The sequence below is a fragment of the Diabrotica virgifera genome, chromosome 2, assembly GCF_917563875.1.
Source record: "Diabrotica virgifera virgifera chromosome 2, PGI_DIABVI_V3a".
NCBI classification, from domain to species: domain Eukaryota; kingdom Metazoa; phylum Arthropoda; class Insecta; order Coleoptera; family Chrysomelidae; genus Diabrotica; species Diabrotica virgifera.
This window is the reverse complement of record NC_065444.1, coordinates 199,951,739-199,972,508: the sequence shown is the minus strand read 5'-3', so window position 1 is coordinate 199,972,508 and position 20,770 is coordinate 199,951,739. Positions and strand designations below refer to the sequence as shown.

Below are 20,770 nucleotides of genomic sequence, written 5' to 3'. Positions count from 1 at the left end.
ACAATAAACATAACGATTTGTTGCCAAGTAATACGGTTATCTTATTAACAATAATCACCTAAGTTGTGTTAAATGTACCAATTATACACTCACCGGCACAATTAACCGCCCACCTTGTATTTTTTCCAATTTGCAGAAATTGTTAATCTCAGGAAAAGAAAACAAAATTTTTGAAAATTCGTTTATCAAGGGATGCATACCAGAAATCGACTGTTTAAAAATCTTTGAAGAAAATTAAAGCAAACATAATTTTGAAAATCGTAGTCTAATTCAAAAAAATTATGAGTATCAATAATGGGTGTTACCGCCTCTGGCCCTTTAGAACTTTTTGGAGCCGGTTCGTCAATCCATTCATTAGGTATATCTTGGATATCTTATTGGCACCGTGCAAGTTCGGCAAAGCGACCCCTATTTCTACGCTCTGCAACTTTATTCGCACTTTTAATTATATTGTCCAATTATATTAGTCCTGGTTACTGGATAATTGTCAAGGCCATAGCCCAAAAAAATAACAAGATGAAAAAATAAGATTCAGGTTATGTTATCAAAACGTAAATAATCGTATGTAGTAAATAAAATTAGTTATTAAAATGCATTACTGCAAGCAAAATACAATTAATTAAATTTACCTTTATATAATAATTGCATATCATATCAATATTGTGGAGCAATATATAATTTTTCTGCTTCAATGACAGAAGGTATGAAATAAACGTCAATTTGACAATTTCAATTGACAATATGAATTATTTAAGATAGTTGCAATATTTCTCCGCGACTCGCGCACAATCGTTTCTCGTTTCCCTTCCAAGTACTTGCACACCGTGAATTGGGGGATATTGTACCACTCCTCTACCGCAGTCGTCTTGACCTCTCCGAAGGATGTAGGGGTTGGTACTCTTGCTCTTACCCATTTTTTGAGGTTGTCAATTGGGTTAAGATCGGGACTGCGTGCCGGTCTGCACTGCAATTTCGAGATGACAGATTCATTTTTCAACCGAAGAGCAAGAGTACCAACCCCTACATCCTTCGGAGACCTTAAGACTACTGCGGTAGAGGAGTGGCACAATATCTCCCAATCGGATATACAGAATATCATGAATGGATTGCTGAACCGGCTCCAAGAAGTCCTAAGGACCAGAGGCGGCATATATGATGCCGCCTGGATTTTTATATACATAGTTTTAAAGTTTCAATTTAATGTATTTCTCTGTTATCACCATTTATTTGGTTTGGTTATATCATCGCGGTTTCCCACACTAAGAATTTTGAACGTGCGATGGTTGAAATGCACGATGACATTCCAATAGTGGCTCGAGAACCTTTCTCCCTTCACCGCCCTTCACCAAACATTTCAAGCCATCGCACGTTCAAAATTCTAAGTGCTGTTTCCCATTATAAGAATTTAAACGTGCGAGCGTTAGAACGCACGACAACATTCCAATGGTGGCTCATGTAATCATGGGCTGTTTCACATTATAAGAATTCTGAACGTGCGAGGGTTTTCTCGTGCGATAGTTTTGACGCACAATACGCACAATGAAGCCTTTTCACACAATAAGAATTGAGTCGCACGAAGATATTTTGCTGTGTTGTTTGGTATATTAAGTTTATTTACACTATATTATTATATAGAAATATATAAAGATAGAAACTTGACGAGAAATGCTTGGAATGGTGTATATGTGCACTTAACAGTGAATTTGACGAATTAGGTGATAAAGAAAAAAAAAATTTGGTAAGCACAGCAAAATTAATTATATGTTTCTGATAACAACAGTAATTAAAACTGCTAAGTATATTATAATAAACTTTATTTTACATACATAGTTGCAATTAACGTTGAGTATAGAGGGTGTTCCATCAATATGTGTGAATATAAAAATCTATAAATCGTATCTTTTTGCGTTCATAGGATGGATCCAATGAACTCGGTTCCTCTCATTTCTCTTTCTTCGACAATAAAGTAACCACAACGCTATAATGTGATTTCGCTCCATATAATATAACCATACCTTTTATTCTACGAAATTATATTTAGTTTTATAGGGTAAACGACTCGGAAGATTGGAGTAGGGCGGCCGTCGCGTCTTGCGTGAAATTATCTAAAAACAACATTTAAAACGAGGGGAAAAACATTTAAAAACGAGTGGACGACGGAGGGTCTTTTAAATTCTGTACATGAAAAACATAGATTGTAATGTTGTTCTGAAGCTATTTCCTTGTGGCATTGTTGTAATAAACTATACTAAATGGAAAATAAGCCACAATTTAACTAAAAAATGATTTTATTAACGTTTCGACGCCCAAATCGAATGTCAAAACGATAATAAAATACTTTTTTTAGTTAAATTGTGGCTTATTTCCCATTTAGAATAGTTTATTATATATATTGTATGAGCTAATCCAAGATCCCACAAATAACTTAGTAGAACAACGATTATAAAAACAAATTAAGATTTTTAATTAAAAACATAAGAAATAATAACTGACAAAATAGAAATTGCAAATGAATTAAATACGCATTACAGTACATTAGGACAAAAGTATGGACAAAAAATACCCATTTGTAATGATACATCGTAATGATACATATCAGACATCGTATCATGTACCGACCTCAGCTACAAAGTGTAAATAAAACTAATATACCAAACAACACAGCAAAATATCTTCGTGAGATTTAATTCTTATTGTGTGAAAAGGACAAGTGCGTCAAAACTACCGCAAGAGAAAACTCTTGCACGTTCAAGATTCTTATAATGTGAAACAGCACTTAGTGTTTATAAAGCTCTTTCCCATCAGTTCAATATTTGGTAATTGTGGTGGTCAAATAATATTCTCTTTATGTGACTAATGTACTCTAAACCAGCGGTGTTCAACCTTTTTGAGTCACGTATCACCTACAAACAGTTCTTTTTATTATTTTTGGTATCACCTATATTTTTAGATTGTATTATCAAGACTTACTAAGTACTACTATTTTAATTTTTTTGTGTTTTCTGTACCACCGCAAATAATGATATTTATCACCAGTCACGGTTCCCGGGAAGGGGGGTTATCGTGGGAGGTCTTGTCACTGAGAATTTTCCGGCGTCAACTTATTTCTTAATGATTCTTTAGTCAAAATTCACTGAAAGCGAAATCGCATCACGTTCTTTTTTTAATTAAGCGCGAAATGCATTTTTTCTGCACAAAGCTCTACTATTCCGTAGGTATTTTACTTCGTTTGAAATTCATATTGTATTTCCAATATTTTTTTTTCCTCAAAAACTATCAGAAGTAGTTTTGGGGACATTAATACATTAGCCGGATTTTTTTTCAGATTTTCTGACTACTCTAAGACCACTTTTTCAGGCTTTGAAAATGATTGTTTTACTTTTTTGACACTTTGAAACTCTTTTTCCGGGTGTGAGTATATAAATATATCTTATTCAATTTAATTATTAGTATATATATAAACACAGAATACAAGCTTAAATTAGGCGCCAATTTGAAAAATAAACTAATATACACTCACGGACAAAAACGTTGCATATTTTGAAATTAACGTATGAAATAAATAAATTTGTGCTGCCCCCAGTGTCATAGAAATAGGATTTCTTTTCAGAAACCGATGTTTTAATGTCTCATATAAATTGTATAATCGGATTTAAATTTAATGTGGGCTATATGGTGGCCAATATAATTTTTAAATTGAATCTCATCAAGGTAAGTATTCACTATTCTACCGACATTAAGACCTGCGTCATGGTACACGAATTTGTTATCCAATATGACTGGTAAATGGTAAAACATGATCTTCTAAAATGTTTTTAATGTACATATCAGCTGTCATTCACCCAATCATCTCCACAAGTTCAGTATCTCCTTACCAAGAAATACCACTCCATAGCACTATGCTGCCACCACCAAAATTAACCCTCTGTATGAGGTTACATCTGGCATACCGTTCACCATATGGAAGCAAGATTTACAAGACTTCGTCTACAGAAGAGTTGGCGAACAGTATGTCAGTTGTAACCTCATACTGAACGTTAGTTTTGGTGGTGGCGACATAGTGCTACGGAGTGGTATTGCTTTGAAAGGACATACCGAACACGTGAAGGTGATTAGGCGAATGTCAACTGATATGTACATTGAAAACATTTTAGAAGATCATGTTTTGCCATTTGAAAGCTATATTGGATATGACATATTGGTGCTAATCCACTTCTTCTTGTCGTCAGCATGATGAATACTTATCTTGATGAGATTCAATTTAAAAATTATATTGGCCAGTATATAGCCCAGATCAGATTTAAATCCGATTATAGTATTTATGTGATAGAAGGAATCCATAGGGAAATCGGAGAAAGAGGCTTGAACGAAGACATGTGCTACGATCGAGAGCAATGGCGATTGGGAATCGGAAGACGTCGTAGAACGTTATGAACCGATTATATATATATATATATATATATATATATATATATATATATATATATATATATATATATATATATATATATATATATATATTGTTATATTTCTATTTGATATGAAAATTAAATTTTGATAATTATAAACAGAATTCAATTTAATATAAAATATTTTCAATTTTCTCAACCACGGGCATATAAATTTAAAACAACCTGTATACAACAAATTGTTATATTTAATTTTAAGAAGTGATTAGAATAAGCGTACGAAACTCGGAACAATGTGCTTAGATAAACAAAGTGAATGACGCGTACCATTATCGTTCTTCTCGGAAGGTCGATCATTAGCCTATGCTAAATAAAACTCAGTGAAATAGATGATAGTTCATTATCGTTTTTCGCGGAAGGTTTCGATCATTAGCCTATGCTAAATAAGACTCATTTGAAAGAGAGAATAGGTCATTAAAATTTGTAAATAGTTAGAAAGTATTTTAGAATGGGAATTAAATATTTTCTTTTGAAATCCATTAAGCATATTTAGAAAGATTAAAAATTGGTTTTGAGGAATATTACGAATGAGAGTTGGTGGTGGAAGATTGATTTGTGAATCTGGAAGGGATATTTAGAAAGTAGGGGAATGGATGACAAAGTGAGATCAGAATGTTTTGAGCTGTCGAGAAGTGAAGTCGAGTAGTAGACGGTAGTGTTCGAGGAGTGAGAAAGCCGGTGTAGTTCCGTGAGTGTGGAGTATCTATCGTGGAACGAGAAGTAGGCCAGGTCGAGAGTAAAAGAACCTCCTTGAGCCCAGAGTGTCCCGGTAGCTGATAGCAGTTTCGAAAAAGGTAGAACACAGCATCACGACAAAAGCAGGAACGAGAGCTATTCGAGCTAGTTTTTCAAAGGAGAACATCACTGGAAGCCAGGACGAGGTTTGATCGCAGCCAAGGATAGCAGGAAAGGGTCTTGTGTGAGGACATTTTCAGTTCACCAGGAAAAGGTCAGTCTCATTTGTTTGGACATGAATGTATGGGTTTTCGTATTAAATTCCACATAAAAAATTGAATAACATAATCAATAATATCAGAAAAGCTTCATCAAACTTAAATAGAGTTGTTCCTAATAACTCCTAATAGTTAAATGTTAATAAAAACTTTCAATTGAAAACCAAAAGGAAATAAGATTCCCATTTGTAAATGTTATGTTTAAGAATAATAAGAAATAGCAAATATTAAGCATTGATTGCCTTTTAAATAAAATAAAAAATATTTTGATTATAATTGTAACCCATATGTGTATTTTTTTTCTCTTTTCTTTTCTATCCCGATTAGGAACCATTAAGAAATATTTAGAAGCCACGGAAGTAAGTAATTAATTTATAATTCGCCCTGAGATTGAAAACATATTGATATGTGATCTGGTTAATTAATTAGATTAGTATTAATACATTGATTAAATTAAGTAACATATAAGAATATTATCTCATATCAATAATCAAGATCACATCAATATATATAGTAATGTTTGAATAACGGCAATTCGGTCAGTTGAAAGAAAACTCTATTTGTTTTAAGTCTCAATATTTCGTCACTATTTGGTGACTTCTTCAGGAGAAAACTGCAAATTTATTAATATTAGACATGGACAAACTTAAATATTTCGATACTTACAACTATAAGAGTAAAAATTTAAATTTCTTTAACATTATTTTGAAAATTGATTTAGAAAATGACAGATTTTATTTTGACTTATTGGGGAGTTATGGTAACTGCAATATATTTTATATTAATAGAATGTTATCTGATATATACAATTTTTAGTGAATAGGTCAAAGTAAAAAAGGAAATTATACATTTACGAAATTTTAAGGTGGAAAGGTAATAGTAGAAAACTAAGAAAGGACCTAGAGTAAGTTAAATTGATTTATAAAATGTAATTGATGGTACTTCATGAGTTAGTGTAAGACTGGTATTTAGAAATTTAAATAAAATTGAGGTAGATTAACTATTAGAAGATAAATTGGGTAATTTGTTTATTTAAATGTTATGTATTAGTTAGAATATTACAGTAGATATTACTTAAATGGTTAGTGTCAGTCTTATAATTAATTGATTCTGGAGTTTTGTTAATATGTACCATCTCAAGGAAAAGTCGCTTTTTATAATTATCAACTTGTTCCAATATTTTTACATTATTAAAATCAAATTTATGTCCTGTATTTATGTGGTGATCTACTAAGGCACAACAGTTCTTTCTTATATTGCAGTCACTTTTATGTTGAGTGACACGTTGCTTAAGCCATTGTTTACTTTGACCAATATAACAACCTTGACATCCAATGCAATTTATTTTGTAAATTATGTTGCTCTTCAATGTGTTTGGAGTATTAGCTTTAGTTTTTGAGAACAAACTTGAATTTAGAAGTGGATTGTACTTAACTAATTTGATGTTGGGAAAAGTTTTTAAAAGTGGGACAATTTTGTCTGTTAAATTTTGGACATAAATTTAACAGACAAAATTGTCCCACTTTTAAAAACTTTTCCCAACATCAAATTAGTTAAGTACAATCCACTTCTAAATTCAAGTTTGTTCTCAAAAACTAAAGCTAATACTCCAAACACATTGAAGAGCAACATAATTTACAAAATAAATTGCATTGGATGTCAAGGTTGTTATATTGGTCAAAGTAAACAATGGCTTAAGCAACGTGTCACTCAACATAAAAGTGACTGCAATATAAGAAAGAACTGTTGTGCCTTAGTAGATCACCACATAAATACAGGACATAAATTTGATTTTAATAATGTAAAAATATTGGAACAAGTTGATAATTATAAAAAGCGACTTTTCCTTGAGATGGTACATATTAACAAAACTCCAGAATCAATTAATTATAAGACTGACACTAACCATTTAAGTAATATCTACTGTAATATTCTAACTAATACATAACATTTAAATAAACAAATTACCCAATTTATCTTCTAATAGTTAATCTACCTCAATTTTATTTAAATTTCTAAATACCAGTCTTACACTAACTCATGAAGTACCATCAATTACATTTTATAAATCAATTTAACTTACTCTAGGTCCTTTCTTAGTTTTCTACTATTACCTTTCCACCTTAAAATTTCGTAAATGTATAATTTCCTTTTTTACTTTGACCTATTCACTAAAAATTGTATATATCAGATAACATTCTATTAATATAAAATATATTGCAGGTACCATAACTCCCCAATAAGTCAAAATAAAATCTGTCATTTTCTAAATCAATTTTCAAAATAATGTTAAAGAAATTTAAATTTTTACTCTTATAGTTGTAAGTATCGAAATATTTAAGTTTGTCCATGTCTAATATTAATAAATTTGCAGTTTTCTCCTGAAGAAGTCACCAAATAGTGACGAAATATTGAGACTTAAAACAAATAGAGTTTTCTTTCAACTGACCGAATTGCCGTTATTCAAACATTACTATTTAACACAGTACGGTCGATAATATTTGTACAATATATATATATATATATATATATATATATATATATATATATATATATATATATATATATATATATATATATATATATATATATATATATAGTAATGTTTGAATAACGGCAATTCGGTCAGTTGAAAGAAAACTCTATTTGTTTTAAGTCTCAATATTTCGTCACTATTTGGTGACTTCTTCAAGAGAAAACTGCAAATTTATTAATATTAGACATGGACAAACTTAAATATTTCGATACTTACAACTATAAGAGTAAAAATTTAAATTTCTTTAACATTATTTTGAAAATTGATTTAGAAAATGACAGATTTTATTTTGACTTATTGGGGAGTTATGGTAACTGCAATATATTTTATATTAATAGAATGTTATCTGATATATACAATTTTTAGTGAATAGGTCAAAGTAAAAAAGGAAATTATACATTTACGAAATTTTAAGGTGGAAAGGTAATAGTAGAAAACTAAGAAAGGACCTAGAGTAAGTTAAATTGATTTATAAAATGTAATTGATGGTACTTCATGAGTTAGTATATTTATATCGAAATATTTAAGTTTGTCCATGTCTAATATTAATAAATTTGCAGTTTTCTCCTGAAGAAGTCACCAAATAGTGACGAAATATTGAGACTTAAAAAAAAATAGAGTTTTCTTTCAACTGACCGAATTGCCGTTATTCAAACATTACTATTTAACACAGTACGGTCGATAATATTTGTACAAATATATATATATATATATATATATATATATATATATATATATATATATATATATAATAAAGTATTTGATTTATTATCGACCGTTTATTATTTAAACAAAATTTTGGTATTTTTCGGGTTCTGTCGGTCAGGAATTAAAACAATTCTATTTTTTTGTCACTTAATATTTCGTCAACTGATTGTTGACTTCATCAGAAGTGCACTACAAATTTACAAGAAACAAAGGTATAAGCAACATAAGAAAAATTACATAAAACACTACTTACAATGTGGAATTGTTGACAAATGAACAAAACAAACATTGGTCACACACTCTTACAATTAGACTAACATTTTTGAAATGAAACAAATTAAATATAGATAAAATGATAAAAAAATGTACACTAATGACTAGTTTATGTGTATAGATAAAATAAGTATAATTGATAAATGTTGTATCAATAATCTAATTAAATAGATTGCAGAATATTGCAGTATATATTGCTGAGTTGGTTGGTGTCAGCCTTATAATTAATTACATTTTTTGTTTTTGTGATGTAACACATTTCGAGAAATAGCCTGTTTTTATAGTGTTGTACTGTTTGTAGTATTTCAACATTGGTGTAGTCAAACTGATGACCTGTGTTGATGCAGTGATCGACTACAGCGCATGTATTTTTATATTTCTGGCAGTCACTTTTGTGTTGAGTAATACGTTGTTTCAGCCATTGGCTTGTTTGTCCAATATAGCAACCGTCGCAGCCTAAACACGGTAGTTTATAGATCGTATTGGTTGTGTACATAGTTGGTGTATGATCTTTTACACGAGAGAATAAACTTTTGTTATTAATACAGCTGTACTTACCAATTCTGATATTAGAATGTGGTTTAAAGAGAGCCGTAATTTTGTTCGTGAGATTTTCAATAAAGGGTAATCTTCTGTATTTAAAATCTTGTGGAGCATCTCTATCCAATTGTCCATCATAATATTCGGAGTTGTAAATTAGTTGTTTTAATATAGACCTCGGGTAACCGTTGTTGATAAATATGTCAAATAGTTTGCGTTTATTGGTACTTAGGAACTGATCATCACATATATGTAGTATTCTATTTTTCATAGCAAGAACTGTACTATATTTTTGGTTTTTGGGGTGGTTGGATGAAAAATTTAAAAATCTTCCTGATGCAGTAGGTTTTTGATACCAATCTAGGATGACGTGATTGTCTTCTGTACGAATTACTTTTGTGTCCAAGAAGGGTACGCTGTTATTAGTTTCTCTTTCAACAGTGAATTGTATCTTACTATTGAAAGAATTGAAAGTGCTTAAGATGGTGTCGACCTGATTAATTGGTACGGAACAGATGATGTCATCGACATATTTATATAGGAAAGGCAGTGTGAATGGAAGGTTGGCTATGGTGTTTTCTATTAGATAATCTAAAACAATAAGTGCCAGTATATTGCTTATCGGACTACCCATAGGAGTTCCAAAGGTTTGACGATAAAATATGTTGTTGAATGAAAAGTAAGTATTTTTAAAAATGAATTTTAACAACGTCAAAAAATTGTCTCTAGTTAGAATTGTGTATGATGTTATTAGTTCCCATTTTAGATCTATAATTGAATATACTAAGTCTTCTGGAATATTAGTGAATAGAGAAATTGCATCTAGGGAAATTAAGACATGATTATTAGGCAGTTTTTTACCTCTGATCCTATTTACAAATGTGAACGTGTCTTTAACATTAAAATCTGTCATATCTTCAAAGGCATTCTGTAAGATGTTACATAAAAACTTTGATATATTATAAGTAACAGAATTTATTGAGCTAGTTATGGGACGTAGAGGGAAATTTTCTTTATGTACTTTTGGTAGACAGTACAGTTTTGGAAAGGACGAATTGTAGATAGTAAGTTCTTTTGCCTGTTGATCAGTAAGTTGTTTTTCGGATTTTAGTCTTTTTATTATATTGTTGAATGAAGTCTGTATTGATGATTTTTAGATTATCTAATAGAAAACACCATAGCCAACCTTCCATTCACACTGCCTTTCCTATATAAATATGTCGATGACATCATCTGTTCCGTACCAATTAATCAGGTCGACACCATCTTAAGCACTTTCAATTCTTTCAATAGTAAGATACAATTCACTGTTGAAAGAGAAACTAATAACAGCGTACCCTTCTTGGACACAAAAGTAATTCGTACAGAAGACAATCACGTCATCCTAGATTGGTATCAAAAACCTACTGCATCAGGAAGATTTTTAAATTTTTCATCCAACCACCCCAAAAACCAAAAATATAGTACAGTTCTTGCTATGAAAAATAGAATACTACATATATGTGATGATCAGTTCCTAAGTACCAATAAACGCAAACTATTTGACATATTTATCAACAACGGTTACCCGAGGTCTATATTAAAACAACTAATTTACAACTCCGAATATTATGATGGACAATTGGATAGAGATGCTCCACAAGATTTTAAATACAGAAGATTACCCTTTATTGAAAATCTCACGAACAAAATTACGGCTCTCTTTAAACCACATTCTAATATCAGAATTGGTAAGTACAGCTGTATTAATAACAAAAGTTTATTCTCTCGTGTAAAAGATCATACACCAACTATGTACACAACCAATACGATCTATAAACTACCGTGTTTAGGCTGCGACGGTTGCTATATTGGACAAACAAGCCAATGGCTGAAACAACGTATTACTCAACACAAAAGTGACTGCCAGAAATATAAAAATACATGCGCTGTAGTCGATCACTGCATCAACACAGGTCATCAGTTTGACTACACCAATGTTGAAATACTACAAACAGTACAACACTATAAAAACAGGCTATTTCTCGAAATGTGTTACATCACAAAAACAAAAAATGTAATTAATTATAAGGCTGACACCAACCAACTCAGCAATATATACTGCAATATTCTGCAATCTATTTAATTAGATTATTGATACAACATTTACCAATTATACTTATTTTATCTATACACATAAACTAGTCATTAGTGTACATTTTTTTATCATTTTATCTATATTTAATTTGTTTCATTTCAAAAATGTTAGTCTAATTGTAAGAGTGTGTGACCAATGTTTGTTTTGTTCATTTGTCAACAATTCCACATTGTAAGTAGTGTTTTATGTAATTTTTCTTATGTTGCTTATACCTTTGTTTCTTGTAAATTTGTAGTGCACTTCTGATGAAGTCAACAATCAGTTGACGAAATATTAAGTGACAAAAAAATAGAATTGTTTTAATTCCTGACCGACAGAACCCGAAAAATACCAAAATTTTGTTTATATATATATATATATATATATATATATATATATATATATATATATATATATATGTGTGATACTTTAAAAAATGGCATTCCGAAAATAAATCCTATTCCTATGATACAGGGGGGCTGAGATAGTAGCACAAAAAATTTCATTCCACATGCATATGCAATATTTTTGTCCGAGAGTATATAAGTGAGATACGTATTTTTGCACTATAGATGTTACAGGTAGAAATTCGATAACATACATACCTAATTATAATATAATATTATTTATTTATTATATAAATAAATATGCAGATATATGTTGACCACTAAATATTAACAATTATTAGAGATATTAGATGTATAATAAATTGGCAAACTGTTACAACATTTTTTGTACTGAAAAAGAAAACATTTTTTTTTAAATAATAATATTATTATGACATTATAATGCCATTTTAAATATACGTTCCATTATACCTTTGCACTAATTTTTTGTCGAATTCGACATGGTTATTGAATTTCTACCTGTAACACCTGTAATGCAAAAATACATACTTCTCTTATAGTTCATTTTTTAAATTGGCGCATAATTTAAGCTTGTATTTTGTCCTTATGTAATACATAATATATACTAATAATATCATTAAATTGAATAAAGTATATTTATATACTCACACCCGGAAAAAGAGCACTATCTCAAAAGCGTTTAAAACTGTTAAGAAAGTGAAAAAATAATTTTCAAAGCTTCAAAAAGTGGTCTTAGAGTAGTCAGAAAAATCTGAAAAAATTCAGGTTAATGTATTAATGTCACCAGAACTACTTCTGATAGTTTTTGAAAGAAAAAAATATTGGTAATACAATATGAATTTCAAACGATGTAAAATGCTTACGGAATAGTAGAGCTTTGTGCAGAAAAAAATGCATTTCGTGCTTAGTTAAAAAAAGAACGTGCTGCGATTTCGTTCTCAGTGAATTTTGACTAAAGAATCATTAAGAAATAACTTGACGCCGGAAAATTCCCAGTGACAAGACCTCCCACGATAACCCCCCTTCCCGGGAACGTGCAGTGGTACATGTAGAGTCCTTTTTATGAGCATTTTTCAGTGCGTCACAAATGATAGAAAAAAGGTAAGTCCGTGATAATACACATTTATTCTAACATGACATTTTAGTTAAATCTGACAGTTGTCATGGTATTTTCTTTGATTTGTATAGTCTTATAAATTGTACAGATTATATTCGTAGATATATTATATACTCATGGACAAAAATATTGCATATTTTATCTTCAATCGTTATTATTTGTTTATTTTTTATCTTTGAAATGTGAAGTATTTTTTTTATTTATTTATTTTTCTATTTATTTTATTTATTTATTTATTTGATGTATTTTATTTTATTAGAAATAAATAAATGGTTAAACATAGTCTTTATAACTGAATATGCAATAATGTTACAAATTAACAAACATTGCATAGTATGGAAAGTGTGCTCTGGCGACTTGACAATTCTTGTTTTGTTGAATTGTCAGTTAGAATATGTCAGTTGGAGAGTTTTATTTTTCGATTCTGCAGTTTTCTTGCTGATATGCCACATTAAAGCCAAGCGTCCACAGACCCGCATCGTACGCAACGGATTTTAGTTTGCCTTACAATGATTGCCGATAATGCGATCCGTACGATGCGGATCAGTGGACGCGGTTACATAAGTTTCTGTACAAGGCAAACTAAAATCCGTTGCGTACGATGCGGGTCTGTGGACGCTTGCCTTTAGTGAGGTAGTGTGTGCTAGAATTGTTACTTTAAGAAATGAGGGTTACAGACAAGAGGATATTGCGTGGATAGCGAATATCCATCAGTCGACTGTTTGTCGTATAGTAAAGCGATACAATGAGACTGGGTGAATACAAAAGGCGACCTGGTCAAGGACGAAAAAGATGTACAACGACAAGAGATGACCAATATTTAAGACTTAAATCTTTGCGAAATCGTACACTTACAGCTTCTTATCTCAAAAATTAATTACTGATCACAAGACAAGTTAATGTAAGTGCCAAAACTGTGACTCGAAGACTTAAAGAGGTTGGTTTGAATCCAAAACGGCCTGCCAGAGTTCCACTTCTTCTACCACGGCATAAAACTCAAAGGTTGCACTTTGCAAGAGCCCACGTTAACTGGAACGAACATCAATGGAGAAGAGTTCTTTTCACAGATGAAACGAGGATACAATTATGGAAGCCAGATGGACGTGATCGAGGATACAGAAGGTCTGGGGAACGTTTCGCAGAATGTAATCTTGAACAACATGTTAGTTTTGGTGGCGGTTCCATAATGCTATGGGGTGGCATTAGTTGGGAGAGTCGTACGGAACTTATTGAGGTGAATATTTGAATGAATGCTGACTGGTACATACGGAACATCCTTTAAGATCATGTTTTTCCTTATGCTGGCTTCATTGGGTATGATAACTTTGTGCTAATGCATGATAATGCCCGTGCACATACTGCAGGAACAGTCATACAATATCTTGAGGATGTTGGAGTTGAGGCTCTAGACTGGCCACCAATGAGCCCTGATGCAAATCCCATAGAACATAATATAGGACATCCTAAAAAGACGTATACGAGCAAAAAATCAAGCTCTAAACTCAATTGCAGAATTAAGAATTGCTGCACAGGAAGAATGGAATCGACTTCCGCAAGAACCCATCCAAGATATTCTGCGGAGCATGCCTAGAAGGTTGCAGGCAATCATTAGAGCTAGAGGAGGAAATACTTGGTTCTAAATTGTTACAATGTTGCCGAAAAAAATTGTTGTATTGTCGTTATTGTTTCTTTTTCTAATTAAATGTTATAAGCAAAATCAGACTATTTCATTAATTTTTCTACAAATTAGTTGTGACTCTGCAATATGCAAGTTACTTGACAATAAATATACGTAGGATAGTTCAGCTCAACTTATTTAGCAATAAAAAGTACAAAATTTTTTAAAAGGAAAAAGATATACTTCAAAAATAAAATATGCAATATTTTTGTCTGTGAGTGTATAATTCGTAAATAATTTTTTCTTCGATTATAGCGCCATCTATCGACAACTAGAATAACTAGAATAAATGTTATAAATGTCTGTACTCACAGACGTGCCTTTTTTTCTGTCACATACAATTTAATGCGTTAGAAAGAAATCAAAAAACTGTGACGCACTGAAAAATGCTCATGGAAAGGACTTTAGAAAATACCACAGATTGAGAACCGCTACTCTAAACTATGAAGCTGAAAATCTGAAGTCCCGTTTTTTTAATTTTAGGAGAAATGGACGTACAAGCCTTTCAGTGCCCATGTAGATGAAAAAGGTAATATTTATGCAAGAGGATCTCAGGACATGAAGTGTGTAGGAATTCAATATTTGGAAGCAATCAGAAGACTAAAATTACAGGGTGTTACTTTAAGGAGGACTATTCATGTTAGTTTTGTACCAGGTAAATTTAAATTCGCTTTTTTAAACAATTTTTGTTCTTAATTTACATCGGTTAAAATTAATTTTATAAACTCTAGGATAATTGTGCGTTACTATACAGATACCTTATAGTCTAAGAGCTAGTGAACCCTCCGACTAACGGTCGTCCTGTAAGGCTAGAAATTTTACCCCAGTTAATAGGGAAAAAAACATGAAAAAATGTTAAGCAGGGTTTTGAAGGTGCTAAACGGTAGATAAGAGATAAATGATGATAATTCCGTGAAGACGTACAGCTAATTTTTCTTCTTCTTTTTTTTAAACAGGTAAAAAGAATGACAAACTCAGTTTTTGACTATAAAACGTTTCTTGAAAATGTTAGAAAAAAATGTTTTAAATAAGTGTTGTAGATCTTAAAAAGTTCTTGAATTTGATAGTACTCATATTAATATACATAAACAATTGACCTAGATAATTGCAAATAACTCTCATTTTTGCACTAATTTTTAAATATTAATAACTTTACTTTTTACATAATGATATATAATTTAACTACTTTAAATTATGCCATTTAATGGTTTCTTTAAGTGCACTAAATTTCAACCAGATTGACCAAATAGTTTATAAGTTATTCAATTTGTTTATCCCAGAGAGCAATTGTTTATACAACTGTTCTTGCCCTAACAGTGAATCTAGAGATATTTAGCAAATCGCAATCAACTATCCGAGAGTCTACTTTTAAGATGCATTAAGAAAAAATTAACATTTTATTAAAATTGTTATTAAAAAACTCGTTTGAAAAAGACCCTACTTTCTAGGTTATAAACAATTTGAATAACTTTGACAGTTTTTATGTCACACGCTTGCATGTAGGCTCACTGAAAAGCTGGTGAAAAAATACATATTAAAAAAGAAAAAATAATTTTATATGACAAATAGGAATCAATTTAGTATTTTTTTTATAAATCAAATTTTGCATTGTTTATAAACATCTATATTTTACGATCCAGTTTATAGATTGCATATGCAGTTAAATAATAAAAACTTATGACCTGTTAAACTGATGGTACTCGTGAAACACCTCCAACGAAAGTGAAGGTGGGAATTGTTCAAGCTTCGCTTCCTTTTTTGGGAAAAAACTGCAATATATTATCACCTTCCATAGCATGCACAACCTTCTTTTTTAACTGGAGTAGCTCAAGAAAATACTAAAAATTGTGTAAATTTCACCTTGCACAATTGGAAAATCCCGTGAAAATCAATTAATTGAATTTTATTATAAAAGTTATTGAACTCTACAAGTATTCCTTAAAAATTATTTAAATTATTAATTAAAGTATATTTTTTATATAAATATAAAATAATTATAAATCAGTACAATACATTATTTTTTTTATTTGAAATAATTAAAAAGTATTTAAAAGTCCTTAATAGTTTTTAAAAAACTAATTTTTGTTTTATTTTGTTTTTGAATTGTTATGAAATGTTATTTAATTTAATGAAGCTATTAATATTTGTTTAGATAGGCATCTAATAAGTATAAATATGTAATATGTTTGCACTATTATTTAATTATGTATGTTAAGTTCAATAATTAGAATAAAATTCGTATATTTGTTTTGATAGTAATATATATATTTTAATAAATTCATATAATTAATTATAAAAATAAAAAAGTAAAACATTGTTTATGAATTTTAATTTGATTATTCTAGTGAACGTCTATAACTTCTAAATCGCTTCTCGGCAAGATACAGTTTATCCTCTACAAAGTCTGACTCGACATCGTCAAGAACCACTGCAGCGCGATTACAACATTTTTTCTCCTCTTCTTCCACTGCACAGTTTGTAAAAAGATCCGTACAGTTTATACCATATTTTTTACAGCCACATCTTGTACTTTTGCAACCCGTTGAACATTTACATGTAATTTGTTTTAATATCTCTTTAGGTATCAAACAATCTAAGGTGTAAATAGGTTCAAAACCCGTATCAGTTTTTTTCCATCCATACTGGGTAGCATCCAGTTTTTTACCTAACCAGTGTTAAACGCGAAGTACATGCTGATAACCTGCACCTTCTGTTGGGGGCAAATTTTCCAATTTAAAAGATTTTTTCCCTGTATTTCTTATAAATTGTAAAAAACGTAACTAATTTAATGCCAATATGTTATTATTTTTTTTATGTAACATCAATTGCAGCAGAATACAAAGCAACAATTATATCACATCCGTTTTTCATGATGTCCTCCTTGTTAGCATTCTCGTCATAAAAAATATTTATCAGATCTACAATTTCTGACGATGCAGTTAATAATTTGAATTTTCCTTGATTAAAAAAGAGGAAGTTGTATCACACTCAGTAAAAATATATAAGAACCCAACGTATTTTCTTAGATGAGAATGTTTAAAACTATTACAACTATAATAGATAGATTTTCCTTTTGCGCCTTTTTTTCAAAATATATGTTATTGTCCGGAGCATAGAGTTGCGTCAATATTATGAGTATTCTTGTTCTCATGATCATTTTTCAGTGCGTCACAGTTTTTCGATTTCTCTCTAATACATTAAGTTAGATGAGACGAAAAAAGCGGTAGCTCCGTGATTAAACACAAAAAGAATGCAGCATTATAATGGTTATACATATACATAAGATGTCTATTCTTAACCTACGTTTGATTCGTTGATATTTAGAATGCGCGTTTTTTCTAGCCAATCAAATACACGTATTACGAACATTTGACGAAAACTTCGTCCATTTTGGCCATTTTTTAGAAGTGTCAAAGAGTCAAGTGACGGTTATTATTCAGGTCATTATTTTGTGTACCTATCATTTTGAAATTTCGAATTCGACTTCCCTTGTGTTTCACAACGTTTTTGTGCATTATTTTGTGTTTTGGTTTAGAATTTAGTTCGTTAAAAGTTAGTCATTGGCGTGAGGAGGCTAGAGACATTCAAGATGTACCGAAGAGTGCTAAATATCTCATGAGTAGGTAGAATAGCCAACGTGGAGGTAATGAGACTTACGCATAAGGAACGAGAAAAACTAACAAATAAGAAGAAAACTGAGATATATGGGACAAGTGATGAGAGATGTACATATATCTAATACTCCAGATAATTATGCAAGAAAAAGATCCATAGTAAGGAGACGTAACTCATGGCTGAAGAACCTTAGGGACTGGTTTGGATGTAATAACAATGAATTATTTAGAGACGCGGTTTCAGAAATAAAGATCTCTCTGATGATTGCCAACTTTTGAAGCGGAGACAGCACCTAGAGAAGAAAATAAAAACATAGTTTATGGATAGTTTTGTGTCATTTTTTGTTTCCATATTTATAAATTTAATTAACAATATTGTTTACTTTTTAATTTTATTCCCCTTTATAAAAAATACCTACATGTTAACATATTGTGTAAAAATCAAATCTACTAAATTACTAATTAGTTTAATTCCACAAGCTTTTCACCTATGGCTAAGTACGATTCTGGCATCTGTCAGATTCGTCAATAATTACATGAAATAAGTCTCGACACACCCAATACAGTATATGACGTCATAATTAATGACGCACTGAAAAATGATCATGAGAACAAGAATATATCAGTATCATTACCAATTATTACAATGGTCTTGTTAGTTTCATATGTATGTTAGTGAAGAGCTGTCTGCACTATTAATACGTCTGTATCTTCATCTGCTACTTTAGTTCGGTACCCAGATTTGTTGAGCTCTGCACATAAAAGTTGAATCAATTGCTTTTTATTTTTACTAACTGCCAAAAATATTTTTTGTTTTATGGATAAGATCGTGTTTTCAACCAATTTATTTTCTGGGCCTGAGCTAATTATTATTGTATATTTATATAAATAATATTCTTTAATTAGTAAAATATAAGTAATTCTTACGAGAAATTATTGTAAAATTAAAGCAAGTAATAGCAATTAAACTGCAAATTTTTTCAACATGTTTCAAATTGGGATTCCATTCTAAAAAATAAAACGAAGCTATTCTCACCTTCACATTTGTTGGCGGTGTTTCACGAGTACCATCAGTTTAATGAGTCATGACTTTTTATTTTTTTTACTGCATATGCAATCTATAAACTGGATCGTAAAATATAGACTTTCTTAAACAACTTATTCAATTTTCAGCTCTTAATGTTTATAAAAAATGGAAATATGATTTATTGAAAAAAAAATTCTAACTCGATTTCTATTAGTCATATAAAATCCACTTTATTATTTTAATGTGTATATTTTCACCAGCTTTTCAGTGAGCCTACATATGAGCGTGTAACGTAAAAACTGTCAAAGTTATTCTAATTGTTTATAACCTAAACTCTCTTTTTCAGGCGGTTTTTTTAACAACAATTTTGATAAAATCTTAAAACATTTTCAATACATCTTAAAACTAAAGTCTCAAATAATCGATTGCGATTTGTAAAATATCTCTAGAGTCACTGTTAGGGCAAGAACAGTTGTTTAAACAATTGCTGTCTGGGATAAACAAATTGAATAACTTATAAACTATTTGGTCGATCTGGTTGAAATTTAGCTCACTAAAATAACCCATTAATTGGCATAATTTAAAGTAGTTAAATTAAATATCGTTGTGCAAAAAATACAGTTATTAATATTTAAAAATTAGTGCAAAAATGAGAGTTTTTTACAATTATCTCGGTCAATTGTTTATATATTGCAATATGTGTCACACCAAATTGAAGAACTTTTTAAGGTCTATAATATTTATTTGAAACATTTTTCTCTAAAATGGATAAGAAACGTTTTATAGTAAAAAAACTTAGTTTTTCATTCTTTATAACTGTTTTAAAAAAAGAAGAAGAAAAATTAGCTGTACGTCTTCACGGAATTATCATCATTTATACCTCATCTATCGCTTAAAACCTTCAAAACCCTGCTTAACATTTTTACGTGAAATCGATGATTTTTTTCCCTATTAACTGGTGTATTTGTATAGTGATAATTCATAGCACACCAAGGCTAAAAACCATGACCTGGAAGGCATCAGCCGTGCACGTGTATCTACCAGGTGAATCGAAAAGTGCATAGTTTAGGGGTAAAATAAACTTTCTCCTGTAAGGTTTAAATTTAAGTATGTGTTTGAGTAAGTCATTTAAAAGAAATGTGTACAACGACAGGCGATTCTGAAGAGCATAAGACCTTGCCAGGCGAGGGGAAAGATTAGGGGTTTTCCTAAAATTATTTTTTTTGCATCGAACAAATTTTTTTTTAGGTTTTTTGAATCATTCCAAACAGAAAAGGTCTTTAGTGATTTTTCTCTTAAGAGGCTACAGTAGCGATCAACAGGTAGTCACAAACGCGTTCCAAGATTGCGGCTCTAATTTTAAATATTTTG

General features: G+C 30.5%; 1 protein-coding gene across 4 annotated transcripts in view; it reads left to right on the top strand.

Annotated features, from left to right (window-relative positions):
• The window catches only part of LOC114336237 (aminoacylase-1), a 128,674-nt gene that overhangs the window by 25,842 nt on the left and 82,062 nt on the right, over positions 1-20,770 (top strand). For all 4 annotated transcript variants that reach the window (XM_028286564.2, XM_028286562.2, XM_028286566.2 and 1 more), the window contains exon 3: positions 15,242-15,413. In XM_028286564.2, coding sequence (XP_028142365.1) covers positions 15,242-15,413 — 172 coding nt within the window. The remainder of the gene's footprint in view (positions 1-15,241; positions 15,414-20,770) is intronic.